This window comes from Hippopotamus amphibius, chromosome 13, assembly GCF_030028045.1.
Source record: "Hippopotamus amphibius kiboko isolate mHipAmp2 chromosome 13, mHipAmp2.hap2, whole genome shotgun sequence".
NCBI classification, from domain to species: Eukaryota; Metazoa; Chordata; class Mammalia; order Artiodactyla; family Hippopotamidae; genus Hippopotamus; species Hippopotamus amphibius.
The window spans coordinates 40,991,676-41,014,287 of NC_080198.1; the positions used below are offsets into that span (position 1 = coordinate 40,991,676).

The window sequence follows — 22,612 nt, forward strand, 5'->3', positions numbered from 1 at the left end:
ATGCCACAAAAAATAAATGCAAATGTAAAAGTAAAAAAAAAACAAAAACAAAAACTAATGTTTTTTTTAAAAAAAAAAAGGAGCTAATGTTTGGGAAATGTGAAGATGTAGAAACAAAGAGTAGCTATTGGGCTGGGAAACTGGTAACAGTTTAGACTATAATTCTGCCACAACAGAATCACCAAACTCAGTTCCCTGAAAGATATAGTTAAAGGCCTGACAAACATTCGTAAGTTGTTTTTACAGGAAGCAGACCCCCTCCAGTAGAAAACAGCTGACCACAAGGACATAGATTCTAGACTGGTTGAAAACAGAAGGTGGATGATGCTTGAAACTTCACCTTGTTGCCAACCAATCAGAGGACCATCTGCAAGCTATTCACACCCTGTTCCTTGAACACTGAGAATCCTGCAGAGGGCTGACACAGTCTTGAGGACATCAGCCAGCTGTCGTCTCCTTTTCTGGCAAAGCCCCCTTTTCTGCCTCACCCAAATCTCTGTCTCTGGCTTTTCTGTTTGGCACCGGTGACACAGACCGAGTTTTGGCAACACTCCCCTTGGTCCTCTGCCTGGTCCTGTGACAGACACCAGCTCATTGCCTGTGGTCTCAGCATAAGCATCAGTGTCTCTGCAAAGCACTTTGGGTTTCACCTGCCTTCCTCTGTGCCTCTCTTGAACCCAAACAGATTTCTATACCACGAGACTGTGACCTTCTAGATCAGAGTGTCTCACACTATGATGTGCAAACAAATCCCGGGGTTGGGGGCGTGGCTGGTAAAAATGCAGATTCTCCTTCAGTAGGGCTGCGGTGGGGCATGAGAGTCTGCATTTCTGACAAGCACGGAAGTCTTACCATGACACTTTAAAGGGCAGGGGGCCAGCACTGATTCTCAAACTCCAGCACAAGTAAGAAGCACCTGGAGGGCTTGTTCATCTGGGTCCAACATCCCCCTCAACTGCCCCAAGACTTCCATTCTGTAGGTCTGAGGGTGACGCCTGAGAGTCTTTATGTCCACCAAGCTCCCCGGTGCTGCTGCTCCTGCCGGCCGACAGACCTGACTTTGAGGTTAGCACTAGTGCCGGGCCTTGCCTCACTCATCTTTCAGACCCCTTAACTGGCAGAGAGAGAGGGCATTTAACCAGTATCTCTGCTTGGGCAAAATGACCCTGGGCTTTCTTGGGAAGCTCATGTGTATGTGAGGTGGGAGAGGCCCTACTGCCCTCAGGACTCTTAGCTTTAAGGAGATTAGCCCTAGTTGCAGTGATTTTCATTTAGGGGTAAGTAGGAGTTAACTTTTTATGACATGAGACTTGAAGGAGGAGGGAACAGTTTGGTACCACAGTCAGAGAAGAAGAAATGGTGTAAGGAGAAAAAGCAAAACGAAGCAGAAAATCCCCTGCGAGGAGGTATTCCAGGTCAAAGTTGTCTCCTTTCCAAACACCTACAGACACACCTTTCTTTTCTTTCCTGCATTGTTTAGAGCTGTTTATTCAGCAGCTGTAAGTAGAAAGCATGGGCTCTATATGACATACCTCTAATCTTTTTTTTTTTTAATTTATTATATTTTGGGGGGTACACCAAGTTCAATCATCTGTTTTTATACACATATCCCCATATTCCCTCCCTCCCTCGAGTCCCCCCCCACCCTCCCCATCCCAGTCCTCTAAGGCATCTTACATCCTCGAGTTGGACTCCCTTTGTTATACAACAACTTCCCACTGGCTATCTATGTTACAGATGGTACTATATATATGTCTGTGCTACTCTCTCGCTTCGTCTCAGCTTCCCCTTCACCCCCTGCCCCCCCCAAACCTCGAGTTCTCCAGTCCATTCTCTGCATCTGCGTCCTTGTTCTTGTCACTGAGTTCATCTGTACCATTTTTAGATTCCGTACATGTGAGTTAGCATACAATATTTGTCTTTCTCTTTCTGACTTGCTTCACTCTGTATGACAGACTCTAGGTCTATCCACCTCATTACATATAGCTCCATCTCATCCCTTTTTATAGCTGAGTAATATTCCATTGTATATATATGCCACATCTTCTTTATCCATTCATTTGTTGATGGGCATTTAGGTTGCTTCCATGTCTTGGCTAGTGTAAATAGTGCTGCAATAAACATTATGGTACAAGTTTCTTTTGGGATGATGGTTTTCTTTGGGTATATGCCCAGGAGTGGGATTACTGGATCATATGGTAGGTCTATTTGTAGTTTTTTAAGTAAACTCCAAATTGTTTTCCATAGTGGCTGTACCAACTTACATTCCCATCAACAGTGCAGGAGAGTTCCCTTTTCTCCACACCCTCTCCAACATTTGTGGTTTCCAGATTTTGTGATGATGGCCATTCTGATCGGTGTGAGGTGATACCTCATTGTGGCTTTGACTTGCATTTCTCTGATGATGAGTGATGTTGAGCATCTTTTCATGTGTTTGTTGGCCGTCTGTATGTCTTCTTTGGAGAAATGTCTATTTAGGTCTTCTGCCCATTTGTGGATTGGGTTCTTTGCTTTTTTGGTATTAAGCTGCATGAGCTGCTTGTATATTTTGGAGGTTAATCCTTTGTCCGTTGTTTCATAGGCAACTATTTTTTCCCATTCTGAGGGTTGCCTTTTAGTCTTGTTTATGGTTTCTTTTGCTGTGCAAAAGCTTTTAAGTTTCATGAGGTCCCATTTGTTTATTCTTGATTTTATTTCCATGATTCTAGGAGGTGGGTCCAAAAGGATCTTGCTTTGATGGATGTCATAGAGTGTTCTGCCTATGTTTTCCTCTAGGAGTTTGATAGTGTCTGGCCTTCCATGTAGGTCTTTAATCCATTTGGAGTTTATTTTTGTGTATGGTGTTAGGAAGTGTTCTAATTTCATTCTTTTACATGTTGCTGTCCAATTCTCCCAGCACCACTTATTGAAGAGGCTGTCTTTTTTCCATTGTATATTCGTGCCTCCTTTGTCAAAGATAAGGTGCCCATGTGTGTTTGGGCTTACCTCTGAGCTCTCTATTCTATTCCATTGATCTTCCTTTCTGTTTTTGTGCCAGTACCATACTGTCTTGATCACTATGGCCTTGTAGTATAGTTTGAAGTCAGGTAGCCTGATTCCACCAACTCCATTTTTCCTTCTCAAGATTTCTTTGGCTATTCGGGGTCTTTTGCGTTTCCATACAGATCGTATAAAGTCTTACCAAGGTTAAAAATCCGAGTGGACTAGCCTTAATTCTAAGTGCACCATCAGGACGACAAAGCATTTAAGCTGAAAAAGCACTATTTCATTTCTTCAGTTTGCCGGTTGCTGACATCTTACGTTAAGGTCGTGTCTCATTTTCACCTACTGTGCATTTCCCCTGCCCTAACTGTTTCGTAGGTCGGGTAGCGGACATTGAATGTTGTGAATCAAGAACCTAATTGAAGTGCATAGTTTCCATCTATGCATTTTACTTGCTTCTGTCACTTTATGATCTGCTCATATTTGGCATCAATTAAAGATAATTTTTAAGCATCTTAAAAAAAAAGAGGGCGTTTAATAGACGTGATAAATGAGATGGAAGGGAATGAATACCATCATGCACCAACCATGTCATTAGAGCTTTCACACCAGACAGAGCAGGTAATGGGTACGTACATGTACCCGTAACCATCTGCAGCTTAGATTTGAGGTAAAAAGGATCATTATCAACCTCTCATTCCTCCCTGCTTCCCACCATGCTCAGTCCACAGTGTGCCAGGACCCAGTGCTTGTGGCTGCTTGGTTCAGGAACTGCCATGATCTGGTTAGCAGCCCTTGGCACCAGCTTTCGCAGGCTCAGTGGCCACACCCTGTCCTTTCCACCAACAGGAACCAGCCCCAGAGACCCGTGTATTTGAGCAGGTTATAAGGGAGAGGAAGGAGGCTGGAAGGAGATGACTCACTCCCCCTTTGTTCATTGCCTCTCAGATCCTGCCCCCCAGTGTCTGCTTCCTGCTAAACAGCTCCCTGAGGCAGAAGAGCTGCAGAGAGGACCTCTCCCCTGTGTCACCATTGCCTAGCCCTGGCTGGGAAGGCCAGGTAGAGGGGCTGTCTCCTGGTTTCACGGCAGAGGATCCACATCCCATGTGGTTGTTTTCTCACAGAACCGCTCAGAGCTTCCTAGTTTCTAAAATCTGAGAAAAGGAAGAGGCAGCTCTCTTTCTGTTACATGTCATCATGACTAGATGAGCTCAGCCATCTTGTGGCTATAAGAAGAGCTGGCCTGCATGTTTTAGAAAGAGAGAAAAAGCCCTGGGTCCTGGATAAGTTTTAGAGAGGTTATTAACCATCTCTGTAGCCATCCTGCCTCTGAACTTCTTGTGGTTTATCCATTCAAAAATGCTTATTGAGGGCTTCCTAGGTGGTGCAGTGGTTAAGAATTCGCCTGCCAATGCAGGGGACACGGATTCGATCCCTGCTCCAGGAAGATCCCACATGCCACGGAGCAACTAAGCCTGTGCGCCACAGCTGTTGAGCCTGCGCTTTAGAGCCCGTGAGCCACAACTGCTGAGCCCGTGTGCTGCAACTACTGAAGCCCACGCACCTAGAGCCCATGCTCCACAGCAAGAGAAGCCACAGCAATGAGGAGCCTGCTCATCACAATGAAGAGTAGCCCCCACTCACCACAACTAAAGAAAGCCCGTGCACAGCAAAAAAGACCCAACACAGCCAATAAAATAAATAAATAAATAAATAAATAAATATTTTTTAAAAATGCTTATTGAGCACCTGCTATGTGGGGATACAGCACTGAACAAAAGAGGGAACATTCCAGCCCTCAGGAAGCTGGCATCATACTGGAGGAAAACTGAACAATAACTACATATTATTTATATATATGTATGTATATATATATATATCAGGAGGTAATGAATAAATCTGGGAAGGGGGTCATTGATTTCTGAGGTGGGGGAGGAGGAGAGTTAATTTTAAATAAGATGGTTAGAGAATAGCTCCTGAGAAACTAAAGCACACCTATAGAAACGAAGGAGGCGAGGGAGCAGGCTTTCCAGGCATCTGGGGGAAGGGCATTTTGGCAGAGGAAACAGCAAGTGTGAAGTCCCTGAGGGGGAAGCGTACCTGGTGTGTTCCAGGACATGCTGGAAACCAGTTTGGCTGGAGCACAGTGAGCAAAGGGGAAACTAATAGGAAATGAAGTCAGAGAGAGAATGAGGGCAGGTGGTGAACCACCTTGCAGACCAGTGGAAGGACTTGGAAGAGGAGTGCCTGACCTGAAATAACTCCTGAAGAATCACTCTGGCCACTGTATTGGAAAGAGACTGTGGCCTTGGGTGGTTTGGACCAAAGTGGGGCCCGTGGATGTAGCAAGAAGGGATCGGAGTCTTTACATATTTCAAGAGGAGTCAAGAGATTTTGCGGAAAGATGACACGTCAGGTTCAAAAGAGTAGAGTCAAATGTTACTGCAAGGTTTTGGTAGGATTATTGGAAAGGATGGAGCTGTCATTTACCTCTAGATGTGGATGACAGTGGGCAGAAAATTTGGGGGAGAGATCAGGAATTCGCTTTGAAATGTTTTTGAGAAACCCAAGGGGTGACATTGAGTAGAATATTGGGTGGGAGCCTAGATTTGAGGGAGGAGGGTAGAGCTGGAGATGTGCATTTGGGCGTCTCCAGCATGGCTATGATGTTTGGAGCCGTGAGAGAGAATGGTGCCACCAAAGGCGTGAGTGTAGAGCGGGAAGAAGGAGGTTCAAGAACTGTGCCCTGGGGCATGCCAAGGTTAAGAAGTTGGAACATTGAGCAGAAACGAGCAGTGGGAACTGAGAGGCAGCTGCCTGTGAAACAAGAGAAAAACCAGGAGAGTGTGATGTCTGTACACACGGAGGAAGAGGGAGCAATGATGGTGTCACATGTGCTGAGCAGTCAGGTCCAGTGAGGCCTGAGAAGTGACCGTTGGATTTAGCCCCATGGAGGTCACTGGTGACCCTGACAAAATCAGTGGGTGGAGGGGAAGAGCCTGAGAAGAGAGGGTTCCAGAAACTTGGGTGGCATGGAACTGGATGCAAATAAAGATAACTCTTTTACGTATGTAAAAAGCTGTGAAGAAATGAATCAGTAATTAGAGATGAAAGTGGAATGAAGGGAGACTTTGCTTGTTTACTTGTTTGCTTGTTTGTTTATTTGTTTCAGACAGCAGTAAGAGCATGTGTGTATCCTGATGGGAATCATCCAGCAGAGCCGGAAAAGCTGGTGATACTGGAGAATATGACTAGAGCGATGTCCTTATGCCGATGAGAGAGGATGAGATCCCTCATGGCAGAGTGGAAGAGATGGACTTGGATGGGAGCCTGGAGATCCATCCACGTGGCAGGAGGGAAGCAGGTAGAAGGGCCAGGAAAGGGTGGATGGGAAGAGGGGAGGTGGGATGTGTAAAAAGCCTCTTCTGATGCCTTCTGTTTTCTCAGTGACGTAGGGAACAAGGTCATCAGCTAAGACCGAGGATGGTGGAGGTGCTGAGGAGGTTCCAGGAAAAGGCAGAAGGTTGAAGTAATGTCTAAGAGAGGGGAATGCAGCTGATGGGCCTGAAGGACCCTTTGAATATGGTCACCCCTGATTTAGAGTGATCCCAGTCAGTCCTGTTATGCGGTTTCCTCCAGCCACGTTCAACTTCACGGGTGCTAGTGGGGATTTGGATCTAACCAGGACCAGCATTTTGCCAGGTGGACACAGCAGGATCCGAAAAGCGTAAAGGAGTTGAGGATGTATGTAAAGGAGGGACTGTAAAGATGACCCCTGGACTTGAAGGTGACGGAAAGGAAGGGCATGAGGAGACTGAGGGTCAGGAGAAAAGTGAAATGTCGGTGGTTGCTCTGGGGTCCAAAAACCACTGGAGGTGGGATGCTAGAGGGAGTGAGTAGTAAACGTGGACGTTAGGCCGGGGGCTGGGATACTGGGAACCGAGACAAGAAAGGCTGCAGGTATTGGTGATGGTAAGATTCAGGGGTTAGGGAGGATCACGGGAGTGAGTGGCTAAGGCCTGGGGAAGACAAGACGATTAGAGGAGAGGAATTCAAGGGACCCCTTGGCGAGGGACCTAACAGACGCCTGTGCTTTTGGTAGAAGGTAAATATGGCTCCAAAGTACACACAGGCTTTGACAATGTGACTTCATTGCTCTTCCTAAAAGGCAGATTTTGTTTCCTGATTCCCTTGTCTGTGGCTTGGCTCTGTGACTTGCTCTGAGTGATAGGTTGCAGCAGAAGTGATGCTATGTGCCTTCTGAGGCTTTGCCTTAAGATGCTTTGCATGTTCTGCTCATGCCTGAGACCATCATGCAAAAAGGCAGTGTGGTCGACTGGAAGATGAGAGCCGCTTGGAGAGCTGAGGCACTCCAGTCCACAGCCAGCACCCACTGTCAGAGGTGGGAGTGAGGCTGTGTGGGAACACCCCCTGATCCACAGAATCATAGAACAATCTCGTTGTGATTTTAGCCCCCAAGTTTTGAGGTTATTTATTAGGCTGCAAAGACAGAGACGCATGTGGATGGTGAAATCAAGAATTCTTACAAGAGGACATTAGAGAGTAGTACCAAGCCAGAGCTAACATCCAGGTTTTAGAACATAATAGTTGCTATTCTTATTTTTTGTGATGCCTTGCCAGATGTCCAACCTATACAACTAAGGTGTGAAAAAAGGAAACTCTACCCCCCCCACCCCGCCCAAAAAAACCCTTGAAATTCTCAGAGCTCCAGCACCTGCCCCTCATGGATGACTTCCTGTTGCGGCGGGTAGGAAGGCTTCAGGGAGGCGGTGGTCTCTTGGGTGATCTGGGCAGGATGAGACGGACGTGACGTGGACGTGCCCACCATCCTCTTTCACTGTAGGAGCTGACCCAGCAGAAGCGGGCTGCTGAGCACAACAGAGATACTATTAGACCTTTCCCTTTGGTTTGTCAGGTTGGGGGCTGTAGAATTCCGGGGGAAGGGAGGGGCAAGAGAGCCTGGGAGAGGCCGAGCCAGCAAGGAGAGGCAGAGATTAAGGAGGTGGAAGAAATATGGAGTGAGGAAGGGTGGTGGAAAGAGAGGCTGAGAAAGGAAACCAGACAAGGAGGAATGGGGTAGGCGGGTGGGGGTGAACTGAAGCGGTATGGTGGGGGCCACAGTGGGCTACTGGAGCCACTTGTGTCCCCCAAAGGCCCTCTTGTCCGTCTGTGGGATGCTCACCAGTTGGGCTTTGGTGTCTGAATGTGGCCTGGGGTCAGAGGCAACCTCCTTTGTTATGTAGCCAGACAGTGCATCCCAGCATAGGCACCTGAGAGGTCTCCAAGGTCATGACACTGCCATCCCCTCGCTTGAAAATTAACTAACTGGCATAGGATTCGAACCTGTAAGATGTCCCTCTTTGACCATGAGGCTCCCTGGAGCCAAGCAGCCTGGCCTGACCCTGTCTTGGTTACACAGAGCATGAGGTTTCTGGGATATTGCAGTTGTGACAGGAAAGGAGAAGCAGAAACAGGGCTGGGTCAGGATTAGATGTCATGGATGAGATGCAAAGAGGAAGTCTGTGAGAGCAAAGAGGAGGGGCCCGTGGGCCAAGTCATGGGGTTGACACTGCAGGGGGTGTCGAATTTCGGAATCAGAGTCCTAGACAAAGTCAAGGTCAGAATCTTGCGGTGTGTGCCTTACTGAATCTCTGTTCCCAGCACATCGGGGGCCACTGCCCCGGCTAAGTGCCCTGTCCTGTGTGCTGGGGGGGAAGAATCTCCTGGGTATGATGTTGAGTGACAGAAGCAAGGTGGAGAACAATGTGTATCACATGCCCCACCTGTATTTAAAAAAAAAAAAAAAAGTCTGTGTGTATGTGTGTGCACGTGTGAGTGTAAGTTTGCACTGAGAAGTTTGCCTCCCACCCCTGTAAGGCCGTAAGGGCCCTGGGTGTCAGGCAGAGGAAACAGAATGGGCCACTGAGCAGCCTCTTGTTTTGGCTTCAAGTTGAAAGCAAAAGAAATCTTCCCGGCTCACCTAGGTCCAGCCTAGCTCTCCTAGAGAGAAATGACATAAAACTTGGGGCCAAAGGCCTGGTGGAAATCCAGATCCCTGGTCCCCATACATTCACGTGGAGGGCATGTTAAAACACAGAATTTCTGATTCAGTAGGTGTGGGATAGGAGTGCAAAATTTGCATCACTAGCAAGTTCTGAGAGGTGCTGGCGCTGTTGGTCCAGGTCTTCACTTTGAGAACCTCTGCTCTGGAGGGCTCCCTCACCCCCTCCCGCCACCCGTGTACACCCTTCCTTGGCCCTGGGTCCTTGCCAGGTCTTACGTAGTGACTTCCTCAATCGTCTGTGATCCTCACTAAGCTGTGAGCTCTCGAAGAATGGCCTTGGCCTCTCTTGGTCACCGCTGTACCATAGCACCTAACACGGTGCCTGGCACATGATGGCTGCTCAGTCAGTATCTGCTAGATGAACAAGTACATTTGCCCACATGTCTCTGTGTGGCATGGGTCCCACAGAAGCCTAGCGCAGACCTGGAAGGCCCGTCAAGGATTAGGGGTATTGACCATTTGTCTTACCTGAGACTTGACCAAGGAAGGGGCAGGCCTCACAAACCTGTGTTGTCTGGAAACTCACCTGGCAGCAAAGTACTGCAAATAGGCAGATGCAGAGCTGCCTTTGACTACCTGTGGGGGCGGAGCTGAGAGCTGATGCATTAGGCAGAGTCCAGTAGTGGGGCGGGGCTGGGAGTCTAGCTGTGCTGACACTAGCTGGCATGCATCTGAGTTTCCTGGGCACTATTCAGTGCCCCCGGTCACACACCTCAACATGGACCTCTATGTGCTGCAGGCTGCTTCCTGAAAATTCGGGGCTCCCTGCCTGGGAAGCAGACTTGACCCACATGCGGGGAGACTGGAAGTCAGAATACCCCAAGAAGCAGCCCTCAACCAGTGATGAGCAGGTGGAAATTTCATGGACCCGTGCTCAGTTTCCTCACCCCCCAGGCCGCTGCCCCCCTCCCCGAAGGTGAGATTACTCTGAGGGGTGTCCCTGAGTTTGCCAGTAGGACTCAGCTCCTGGCTCACAGTGGCAGTGGCTCTATAACACCCCCTTCATCGGGTTCTTCCCCCTTCCCATCCCACTTACCTTCCCCTGCAGTGTTTCCTGAGATCCCCTGTAATCTGCATCCTCAACTCAGGGTTTGAAGCTGAGAGATTCCAAAGGGAGACAGGCGTTTTTATGTCTCAAGCAGCACGCCGTATCCTGCATTCAGATGTATGTCTAGATGTGTCTTCATTTAATCCTCTCTATGACGTAGGTGTTATTATCCTCGTTTTACAGAATAGGAAAGAGACACTCAGGAGGATAAATAAAAAACATGCCCTAAGTCAGTAAAAGTTGAACCTGGGATCTGAGTGCAGGACTGTCTGATACATGTGAGGCCCATCACTGGTGCTCCCCTCACGCCCTGCTTTCTGCACCAGGTGGCAGGTTCCAGGCCCGCCCACAGCTGTCTGTCCATCTAGATACCTTCTGCCTCCTGTTTCCACCATCTGTCATGGACGAGCTGCCAAAGAAGGAAGACCCAACCCCAGAAGAGTCACGGAATGTTCCACTGAAGTGCCCACTGGCACTTCGTGTGAAGTGTTCATTTTGCGGGTGAGGGAACTGAGCCTTGAGGGACACGTGACATTTTCAAAACACATTCACATTTGTGATTTCTGCGAGGGGCACTTTGCAGCAGTCCTGTGGGGAAGGTTCCAGAGCCCACATTTTATAGAGCAGGAAATGGAAACCCAGAGGGAACCAGCACAGCGGCAGAGCGGGAGCTGGTAGGTGTGGGGAGAGGGGTAATCCGCCTCATCCATCAGGCGTTTTGCCTGGTGCCAGATGCTCTGTGACACTTACGCATAAAAGCTGACCTCGGGCATCCTCCTCTGAGGGTAAGTATTCAGCCTCGTCTTTGATGGAGTGCGATCCCCGACTTAAAAAGGCAGTGATCCATCCACGTCTCAAGCAGCGAGCTGGGATTTGAAAGTGGCCCGGGTTGGACCACTGCATGAACCCGGAGCTCAGCGTCAGAAGGGGACGGCTGAACCCATCAGCAGACCTATGTTCATTCGACGCTGAGGCTCCTCGTGGCAGAACCGCTCTGTGAGGCTGGTGGGGCAGTGACTGGGGAGCAGAGAGAAGGATGGTGAGCAGTCACTGGCACAGACACATGGGGTGCCAAAGAGCAGTGGCCTCCTGCCTCTCTCAGGCTGAATGAGCCAGGTAGTTTTGAGGAAGAGGACCCAGGGTTCCTGTTGAAATCCTTCTATTGCAACCTTTAAAAAAAAAAGAGAGAAGAAGAAGACGACTCACCAGGGGCAGGAACTTGTGCCCTGCCCCCACACCATGCACATTCCCACCCTGCGATTGCTTCACAAGTTCTGGGAACACCTCATTGCCACCCACCTCACCGTGCTCAACTCCACCCAACCCCACCAGCCAATCCCCTTAAGGCAGAGTCCCCAAGGAGAAGTGCAGCTGAGAGAGCAGGAAAAACCTTAGAGTGCATCTGGCCTTCAGAAACTGTCCACTGGTGGGTGTTGTGGCCATTCATGGACACCCAGCGGTACAAGAAAGAAGAACGTTGTCGGCTTCTTGTTCAGAAAGACTGAGACCTGGAGATCTAGGTCCATCATCACACAGGAAGCTGAGTACTTCCGACTCAGTCAGGACCTTGCCCTTGAATTCATAAAGATTCTGAAACTCCAGAAACAAAAACATCGTGGGCACAATCCCCGAAACCAGAGTAAGTGGCACTTGTCTTTTCTGTCCTGTCAGTCACTGTTGAGGGCACTGTTGTTTGCACGCAGCCAGATTGGACTGTAGTCATTATCCCATTGCAGGACGTAACTTGTTCACCTGTCTGTCTTCTCAAAGGTGGGGAATTCTTCGAGGGCCAGACAAATGAATAAGTAACCCACATGTGTAAGTAACCCACCGACTGATGCCTTTGTAAGGCAGTGAACTGTATAGCAATACTGAGGACGAATGGGTTTATAAGACTGGGCACTCAGATGTAAAATAGGGTGTTCTTTTTGTTTTGGGGGGTTTTTGTTTTTCCGCAAAACAGATGCTTTCTTGTGTGATCGCTTGTTGGTGACTAATTAAGAGGTGAGCGCAGTATTAAGGGACAAGAGGCACTTTCTGTGGAAACCTATTCAAGATACTGTCAGTTGCCAAATTTCCCCATGTAAAAAAACCCCAAACTTGGTGTAAAAAGAAATTGTAGCAACGGGGAAGTATTAGTTACAAAAAACTTTGCAGATGCAAGGATGATTTACCACTGAGACAATTTCTTACGAAGCGTAGACTCAAGCATCCTCAAAATCAGGACTGTGGGCTGTCTTTGGAGGTAGGATTTCACCCACCAGAAAACAGGGAGCTGGCCAGTGACCTCCTGGGAGGCATCCTTTCTGTTCTAACAAAGAGGCAGGTCAGAATTTTGTTCTGAAGGTACAGGGACATGGGGGCTGCTTGGAGGTATCTACTTCAACCTTTCCTCCATTAAACCTGGAGGGTCCCAGACTTTCAGAATTAGAAATTCCCAGAGGTTTGCATAGCCTGCCACCAGGCTGTTTGCTTCTCACTGACCCTTTAGTCCCCACTCTGGCTCACAGGACAACTCTAGGCTGTTCAGACTGTAGGCATTGATGTGCTCGTGGGTGTTTAACAGCTGATTCTCCTGAGAAAAGTGCCCTGATTTCTAGTGTTTGCCAACTTCCATGTGTAAATAGTCCCATTCTGGTTGACTCCAGGCTACCAACATGCTGCATGCGGAGTTGGAAAGAGGGACACTCTGCTGGCTTTTATAAGGAGCATAAGCCAGCTCGTGTGCCCCACCAGGCCTGGGTGTCGGCTACCACCACAGACCTCCCCAACGCCCAGGTTAAAGGATGCTGCCACAGGAAGGTTCCAGGCTCCAGGGCTCCAGCCGAGCACTGGTGCAGTGACCTGCGGCAGACTTTTGTAGCAGATGGCAGCAGGGCTGGCACGTGGCATGGCAACATACTCCTTTGGTCTCTCCTGCAAGGCCTCACCGCAGCCCGTCTCCCTTTAGGAGCAACCTTCCCTGGAGCTGTTGCCTGGTGCCCCACAGGTTGGGGAAGTAGGGAGTGGAGTTGGAGGTGGGGGGTGGATATGACGGGGACTCTCTGTTCAATTGGCACCTGACAGTGCTGACTCGGTTTGCCTTCACCTTTGTCCAAATTCCCCAGAAACCGGGCTCTTGGGCTCCGCCTCGCACCCCTTGCTCTCTGTGCTTCCTGCAGCTGACACTGTAAACCTGGCGGCTCACCCACCAAGCAGAGCTGTCTTCACCGGCAGTGGCCGCAGAAATCAGAAATTGCCAGCACAGCTTGTTTAGTGACTGGCAGCCTCTTCTCCAGAAAGAGTCTTGATCGGCTGTATGCAGGGTCAGAGGTGGAGGGGTGAGCCATAGGGATGGATTTCCGGGGAAATGACAGTCCTCTCAGCCAGGGTGCCCAACACTCTCCCCCCACGTGCCTTAATCTCCGAAAGGCACTGCAGAAATGTGAATTTTGTGAGCAGGAAACATTCATTAAGCACTGTAGAAGAAAGAGCACTGGAAACTCCAGATCAAGTTGGGCATTGTGATGTAGGTACCACTCACTTAACTGATTGGTGTTTAGGTCAAATGAATTAGATGATGGCCGCATTTTGGAAATTTCACAGTACAGTGCAGATGGAAGAGACTGTCAGTGTCCACCACTGTCAAGCAGAATTCATGTTCCAGATGAACCACAGAGAGAGCTGGTAGGGAAGGGGGTACAATGGCCAGAATAGGATTGAAGCCTGGGGCATTCCTGGTGGTGCCAGGCCTCAGAGCGCGGCCCCTGCAGGGAAGGAGGTCCCCTTATATTTACTGAATGCCCAATAATTGCCAGGGGATGGCTCAGACATTGCCTTGCAGTAGCCGTCCAAGGTAAGGGTTACTTTCCCACATTACAGATGAGGAGCCTAGGCTCAGGGAGGTAGGTTAACTTATCCGAGGTCAGAGAGCCAGTAGGTTACACCAAAACCTGTGCTCCCTTTGGGGAGGCGTCTTCAATATGTGCTTGGAAAGGATGGAAAGGAGTGCTAAAAAGCAGGGGCTGGGGAAGTTCTACAAAGGCAAGCTATCGGTGGTTTTTTGTTTGTTTTTGTTTTTATTTCGTGGCTGCCCTGGTTAAAAATATCTGAAAACTTGTTTTAGGAGAATTCCAACCTCTGTCCAGTCACTGTGTGACACTTCCTGCCCTGAGACTGTTCTGAGCTTTTCTTCCTGCGGAGTCCCCTCTTCTCCTTACCAGGTCACCCCCTCCTCCCAGCCTGTGCTTTCCTTTGACTCCTCCTCATGGCTATCACAGAAGGTTTACAGGGTTACCTGGGTGACCTCAGAGGACCGTGTGACGTGGGCCAGGCTGGGTCCCCTGTGGTGCCCTCAGTGTCCACATCTGCTGAGGGATGGGTCCGCCTTCTAGGGTTTCACTATGGCTGCACTCTCGGTCTTTGGCGAAGGGCAATTTTTACCTTTCGGGACATCCTTGGCCCTGCCTCCCAGATGACAGTAGTGTCCCCTGGTCTTTGTGACGACTGAAAAGAATACACGTTTCCATGTTCCTCCAGGGCATTGTATCACCCCGGCTGAGAATCTTTTTGGCCCCGAAAGCCATAAACATCTGTTTTCAAGTTTTTGACTCTCAGCCAGGATTTTTTTCCTTCCCAGCATCCTTCTTGGGACCCCATAGTGCAGACTCACCGCTCTGAGTGGGAGCAGAAGAGCCGAGTGGTTTCGGGAATGGGCCTGAGAGTGGTACACACCTGCCTTTGAGCTCCAGCTCTTGTTCTCACCAGCTTTGTGTCCTAACCACTCCCAATTTGTGTGTCATCACCTCTAAGATGGGAACGATAGTGGTACCCCCTCAAGGGTTGTTTAACACGAAGCCCTGTGCAACGTCCATGGGAAGCACTCGGGAAGCCTTGTTCACCAACAGCCTGATGAGGCCTCCCTTTGTCTGCACTTTCCATCCACTGGACTTTTCCTTCACAGCACTCATTGCCAAAGCAATTCAATTAGTGATACGTGCACGCCTTGTTTATTCTTGTGTTAGACTACAGGTTGCATGAGGGCAGAGAGGACCTGGGTCTCCCTTGCTTAGCAGGGCATGGTACACAGTAGGCAGCCGGTAAACAGTTGTCAAGTAGTTAAAGACATATAATCACTGCCTTGTTTTTGTTGTCCAGAGCCCACTGCCTTTAACAACAACGTAAACACAGTAACCATTTCCCTCGACGCGTGGGAGAAGCCAGGATGGAAAATTCCACCACCCCAAAGGACTATGACATGACCACAGAGTACGACTATGGGGACACAACCCCGTGCCAGAAGGTACAGGAGAGGGCCTTTGGGGCCCAGCTGCTGCCCCCCTTGTACTCAGTGGTATTTGTCATTGGCCTGATCGGCAACATCCTGGTGGTCCTGGTCCTCGTGCAATACAAGAGACTCAGAAGCATGACCAGCATCTACCTGCTCAACCTGGCCATCTCTGACCTGATCTTCCTCTTCACATTGCCCTTCTGGATTGACTACAGGCTGAAGGATGACTGGGTTTTCGGTGATTTCATGTGTAAGCTGCTCTCTGGGCTCTATTTCGTGGGCTTGTACAGCGAGATCTTCTTCATCGTCCTCCTGACCATCGACCGGTACCTGGCCATCGTCCACGCTGTGTTTGCCTTGCGGGCTCGGACCGTCACCTTTGGTATCGTCACCAGCATTGTCATCTGGGTCCTGGCCATCCTGGCTTCCGTCCCGGGCTTGTACTTTTCCAAGACCCAGCGGGAGTTCACTCACCACACCTGCAGTCTTCATTTTCCTCCTGAGAGCCTGAGACAGTGGAAGCAGTTCCAGGCCCTGAAACTGAACATCCTGGGGCTGGTGTTGCCTCTGCTGGTCATGGTCGTCTGCTACTCGGGGATTTTAAAGATTCTGCTCAGACGGCCAAACGAGAAGAAATCCAGAGCTGTTCGTCTGATACTGGTCATCATGATCATCTTCTTTCTCTTTTGGACCCCATACAACCTGACTGTGTTTGTTTCTGCTTTCCAAGACTCCCTGTTCACCCATGAGTGTGAGCAGAGCAGACAGCTCGACCTGGCCATACAAGTGACGGAGGTGATCGCATACACGCACTGCTGTGTCAACCCCGTGATCTACGTCTTTGTCGGCGAGAGGTTCCGCAAGTATCTACAGCAGTTGTTCCATCGGCTGGTGGTCGTTCACCTGGCTAAATGGCTCCCCTTCCTCTCCACAGAGAGGCTGGAGAGGGTCAGCTCCATGTCCCCGTCCACAGGGGAGCATGAACTCTCTGCTGGGTTCTGATTCAGGCCCCTGGAAGCTGATCCAGGACCCAGCAAGAGTGACCTGCCTGGCATGCTGGCTGGGGAGGAGGCAGCGTGGTCTCCCAGCCAGATTCTGACGCCTGACGCAGCATGGAATTGTAGCCACGTGGGGTTGAGGGATCTCCAGGGTGCTCTAGACTAAATCACCTCTGGGGCTTGAGTTTCCTCCATGACCTTCTCTTTGGTGGAAAGGAGATGAGTAAAGGAAACGACATTCCAGAAGACTGGGACAAAGGATGACAGAGGTGAGCTTGGACCCAAAGAGGAGTTCAGATTTGTGAACATTAACGTCTGTAAGGGTGGCGCTGAGCATCTACCACCCGTACCCCCATCACCAGTGAGCTTGGAAATAGAGATTTCCACAGCTGACTCCACTCTGAGCTGAGAGCCAATCAGGAACTGGCAGCCGTCTCCACCCACCATCCCCCCCACCCCACCCTCACTGCAGGGTTTCGGCTCTTGGAAACCCTGAGGAACCTAGAACTCATGATGGAAGAACTTGACATCTAATGGGAAATAGGATTGGGGAAGTGCTTTGGGCAGTGGAACTAAGAAAGCCCTTGGATGGAATTTTTATATTCAGTAATATTGAACAATTCAGGCTGTGGCTAGGCACAGTCGGAATGTATAAAATGCTATACCTGTTGAAATGGCCGTGGAGAGGAGGGAGTGATTGCTTCCTTTTACCATCCCTTCCTTTCTGAATGTTTTTCAGAATCTCCCTTCCCTGTGAGTTGAGGGATGCGACAGTACATTCTGACAGTTTTACCGCAGAAATTATTAACAGCCGAAAGGAGATAGGATTGAGTTTCTTCCTCTGGTTCTCCATCCAGACCTTCTAGTTGTGTGGATCAGAGTTCCGGCTGCCACCTTGGACCCATCAGCAGAACAGCAACCTGGTGTGCACGCTGATGAGATTGAGGCTGGGAGGGCAACGTGTGCCAGGAAGGGTGGGGACTCCATCAATGTAGGAAGAAGTTGCGAAGCCCTTAACTCAAATTTGTTCACCCTAAAGGTCCTTAACGCTTCAGCCCTCACCTGAAGTAAGATAGGACCTCCTGTCCATCATGTCTGCTTCCCTTGTCCCTCAGATGTATATTTCTCTTAAAATAATTTCCCCAGAAACAAAAATTGTTTTCTAGAAAACCTTAAAAACACAAAGGGAAAAAAAATCAGAAGCATTCATAACCCCACTACCCAAAGACAACCAGTGTACATTCTTGGATTATTATTTCTTTTAGTTTTTTCTCCTGCGTATTTGTGTTCACAAGCAGGATGGACTTCAGCTGTACTTGCTCTTCCACTGTAGTTGTTTCTAAGTAGCAGTAACGCAGGATCGCTTTCCCAGGCAATAAATCATTTCACGGCATTGGTTTTGGTGCCTGCACCTAATTCTACCACAGGAATGCACTCTAATTTATTCCGTCCATTTCCCCGTGATTGCTTGCACAAATCAGTTCAGTCTGGCAACGGCGACTGAGGACCTGCTTTGTTCAAAGTGAGCTCTCTCTGAGATCTGGGAAACGTGGATGCAGGACAGATGTCTGTTCTCACAGAGCTGTCAGCACAGTGCAGTGGACAGGTGCAGGGATGCCATCCGAGCCCTGGCAGGGCGGGTGGACTTGCCCCAGAGCCCGTGGTGCCAGGGCAGCAAAGAGGAGGAAGGACTCCCATCAGTCAGGAAGCACCCTGAGTGAATGGGTGTCCCACCTTACAGCACAGTGACACCATTGAGGTGGCCTCTCTCTCCTGAGCACTAGGTTTTTGGGCTCTTACCAAGTTGCCTTCCGCTTCAATCTGGGAATACTCTGTTTCCCTGCTTCTTTATGCAAAGAAGCTGGTTTCAGGGTTGGGGGGGAATGAATTGGGAGTTTGGGATTGCCATATATATATTACTAATAAGAAAAAAACACCAAATTGTACACTCTAAATATATGCAGTTTATTGTATGTTAACTGTATCTCAATAAAAGTTCTTTTAAAAAAAATGGGAAGAAGACCTAAATATGTATTTCTCAAAAAAAAAAATATATATATACATATATATATATAAAATTGCACACTTTAAAAAATAAATAATTAAGTAAGTAAGATAAGGATTGTTACTAAAAAAGAAAAAAGAAAAGCTTGTGTCATGAAGGTTTAGGAAACTTTTGTCCGGGGAGGAAGAGATCACTCTGCTCTGGGCTTATGCTTCCACACAGGAAACGTGGACAAATGCAGGCCTCGGGAGCAAGGTGGATGTCAGCCCTCCACTTGTAAACCTGCCAGCCCTCTCTGCGGTGTGAAGAGAAGGAAGCTTAATGGAATTCAGAAACGTTTGTCCACTACTTTGGTAAAATAACCCTGCATCAAAAACAATATTGGATCCACAACAATATCATGCTGAGTATTATTTCACAACGTGCTCCAATTCAGTTTTTGAAATAATACTTGTGTTTAAACTCATTACAAAGGCAGTCTGTGTTCATTATAGAAAACTGAAAATGGCAAAAAGCCCAAAGAAGAAAATGAAAGCACCTGCAATTCTGCTACCCAAATGCAGCCTCTCTTAGCATATTAGTAATTTTAGTCTGTTACCTACCAGTATTGTTTTCTAAATGTGTGCATGCACAGGCGTGCACACACACACACACACGTCCAATCACACTTAACATTTTTTTGTATCGCCTCAGTAAAGTTTGACACATAGCAAGCATTCAGTAATTGCTGGTTGAGTAGATGATTCTCTGAACCTCGTTTTTTTATCTCTAAAATGAGGATAAATGTAGTTTACCCATTGGGCTGTTCTGAGGATTCAATGAAATACAGGAAGGAAGGTGGGACCATCTTTCTCCAGCTCCATCAGATAAGAGATCTGACTCCTCCTGCCAGGGCCCCTCCTTGGTCACTCAGGACGCCGCCAGGCCTTCCCAACTGCCTGCCTCCCGTCACCTCCCCTCCCTGTTCCTATGTGAATGGGCTCACACCCCACCTCCTTGTTATTGTTTTTCTTACTCTTTTCTTCATTTCATCCTTTTGGTAAGGATGGATGCATCACACAAAGAACTTCCATATCCCCCAATCCAAGCTCCTCTGTTGTCAGGTTTTTACCACATTTGCCTTAACTTCTTTATTTTCTTCCTCCCTCTCTCAGAAGACAGACCGATTAGACACAAATATACTATTTTTCTTCTAGAACCATTTGAGAGCAAGTTGCAAATAGGATGCCTCATCACCTGTTAGTACTTCAGGATGGTTTTATTTAGACAAGGATGCACTCTCACACAATCAGAACAGGAAACTAGCACAAGACACAGCATCACTGAGTAACTCACAGCCCTCTTTCCAGTTTTGCCCACTTTGCGGATAATGTTCTTGGTAGTCCCACGAGCCGGAACCACTTTTGGCAACCACCAAAAGTTGCCATGCTTTTCTAGTTTCCTTCATTCAAGAACAATTCTTCAGGCCTTTTGTGACTTCATCATTTTTTATTATAACACTACAGTTACCTGGCAGGTGGTTCTTTGTTTGGGGTTTGCTGATGTTTTCCTGATGATTAGATTCAGGTTATTGAAAACATGAGGAAAATCACAGAAGTAATGCTGTGTTCTCCTCAACATCAGGAGGCACATGCTGTCAACTTGCCTCATGACTAAAGATGTTGAACTTTCTTACTTGTTTTTAGAAGGTATCTACCAGGTTTCCCCACTATCAGGTATTTTGTACGTGTTAATTAATAAGTGGCTATTATTAGTTGGCATTCTACTCTAAAGTAAATCTTTTCTCTTCCACTTTTGTATTATTTATTTTTTTATTTATATCACCATAACCTCCTGGATTCCTTTTTTATCCAATGGAATACAGTCTAATGTTGTGTTTATTTTGATGTACAAATAGTCCCAGGTTTATCTAGTGGGAGTCCCTTCAAGTTGGATCCTGTGTCCTTTTGCTACACCTTCCCAACCTTTTTTGAGCACTTTCTTACTTTTTGGTATATGAGGTTCCAAGTTCTGCACAGAAAAAAAAAAAAAAACTATCAGTAAAATGACAAGGCGGCCTATGGAATGGGAGAAAATATTTGCAAACCACAATATCCAAAGTATACAAGGAACTCATACGACTCAATAGCAAAAAAACAAATAAACCAATTTAAAAATGGGTGAAGGACCTAACTAGACATTTTTTCAAAGAAGACATACAAATCTCCAACAGATACATGAAAAGAAAAATGCTCAACATCACTAAGCATCCAGGAAATGCAAGTCAGAACCACAATGAGATATCACCTCACATCTCTTAGGATGTCTGTTATCAAAAAGACAAGAGATTACAAGTGTTGGTGAGGATGTAGAGAAAAGGGAAACCTCGTGCACTGTTGGTAGGAATGTAAATTGGTGCGGCCACTATGGAGAAGAGTATGGAGGTTCCTCAAGAAATTAAAAATAGAGCTACCATATGACCCAGCAATCGCACTTCTGGGTATGCAGTATATCCAAAGGAAACGAAGTCATTATCTCAAAGAGATAACTGTTCTCCCATGTTCGTTGCAGCATTACTCACAATAGCCAAGATGTGGAAACAACCTGTCTGTTGACAGGTGAATGGGAAAAATTGAATGGCCAAAAGCAGAAGTCCTATTCTGCAGTTTTTAATGAGTATCATTTTCTTTTCTCCCCCCCCCCCACCATTTTTATTGTGGTAAAATACATTTAAAATGTACCATATTAACCATATTTAAGTTACAGTTCAGTGGTATTAAATACATTCATCGTGTTGTGCAACCATCACCACCATTCATCTCCAGAACTCTTTTCATCTTGTAAAACTGAAACTGCTTACCCTTTAAAGAATAAGTTCCCGTTCCTTCCTCCTCCCAGGTCCTCATTTTTTTGGAATCATACAATATTTGTCTTTTTGTGACTGGCCCTTTCACTTATAATGTCCCCAAGGTTTATCCGTGTTGTAGCATTTGTCAGATGTTCCTTCTTTTTAAAACCTCCATAATGTTCCATTGTATGGATGTACAACATTTTGATTATTCATTCACTCATTGGTGGACGCTTGTGTTGCTTCCATGTTTTAGTTAATGTGAATTATGCTGCCGTGAACATCAGTGTACAAATATCTCTTCAAGACCCTGCTTTCGGTTCTTTAAGGTATACACCCAGAAGCACAAATGCTGAATTATATGGTAATTCTATTTCATTTTCTTTTTATGTGTTCAAAATATGTATTGTTGTTTTGGTTAGTATTTTCAATTTAGGCAAATGGTGTCTGTTCCTTACTTTGCGACATAGCACTTGGTTTGCAAGCCCATCCATGTTGCTATGTAGAACATCCAATCCATGGCTTTTCCCTGCTGCACAGTACTCCACAGAGTGTATCTTCCATGTTTTACTTCTCTGCTCTTCCAGAGAGGGACACCAAGATTGCCTCCAACTCTCTGCTCTTACAGATAAAGCTGCAATAGCCTCATATAGACTTGGCCTGAAAAAGGGGATGTAAGTGAGTTCGGTCTGTATCGCCACTAACTGTGCATGAAGTATAACCGCTTGGTGTTATACTGCTTTCTAATCTTTGCTAGTCTAACAAGTAAAGTGACACTTAGAGTTGTTTCATTTTATATTTCTCTGAATACTGTTGAATTACGACATCTGTTTGCATACTTGGTTGGCTTTTGCATTTCTTCTTGAAATTACTTGTTCTTATCTTTGATCGTTTTGTATTAGGTTTGCTGTCATTTCTTGCTGACTTGCAGAAAATCTTTGTATATTCTGGATTGTAATTTCTTAATGCTTTAGACATTGCAAATGGCTTCTGTCATTGTTTCAGCCATATATTACTTTATGTATATTTTCCTTTGTTGAGTAGAAATCCTTCACCTTGATGTAATGAAATTCATCAAGTTTTATCTTTTCGTTTCTGCATTTGAGTGTAGTTTAAAGGTTCCTTTCCCACCCTGAGGTACCAGTGTTTTTCCAGTTTGTCCTATATTTTCTCCTCTTAGCATAGTAGTACTCCATTTCTTATTTAGGTCTTTAATCAGGTGTGTGTGACTAAGACAAATTGCTTAACATCTCAGAGAGATAATTTACCCAAAATTTTTATGAGATTTTTTGTGTATCATTAGAGTTTGATCAGAGAAATGACATGAGATAAGGCCATGATTCCCAAACTGTGGACTGAGACACGCCAGGGCCTCAGTGAATTCACAAGAGTGCTATG

General features: G+C 47.1%; 1 protein-coding gene across 1 annotated transcript; it reads left to right on the top strand.

The window, feature by feature from the left end:
- Nucleotides 1-15,318: 15,318 nt before the first annotated feature.
- CCR1 (C-C motif chemokine receptor 1) lies at nt 15,319-16,386 on the top strand. The gene has a single exon (XM_057706134.1). The coding sequence runs from the start codon at nt 15,319-15,321 to the stop codon at nt 16,384-16,386; it is 1,068 nt and encodes a 355-aa protein (XP_057562117.1).
- The last annotated feature ends 6,226 nt before the right edge of the window (nt 16,387-22,612 follow it).

What these genes read in the sequence shown, in the direction of transcription:
- CCR1 (XM_057706134.1), top strand. Translation starts at nt 15,319, where the DNA reads ATGGAAAATTCCACCACCCCAAAGGACTATGACATGACCACAGAGTAC.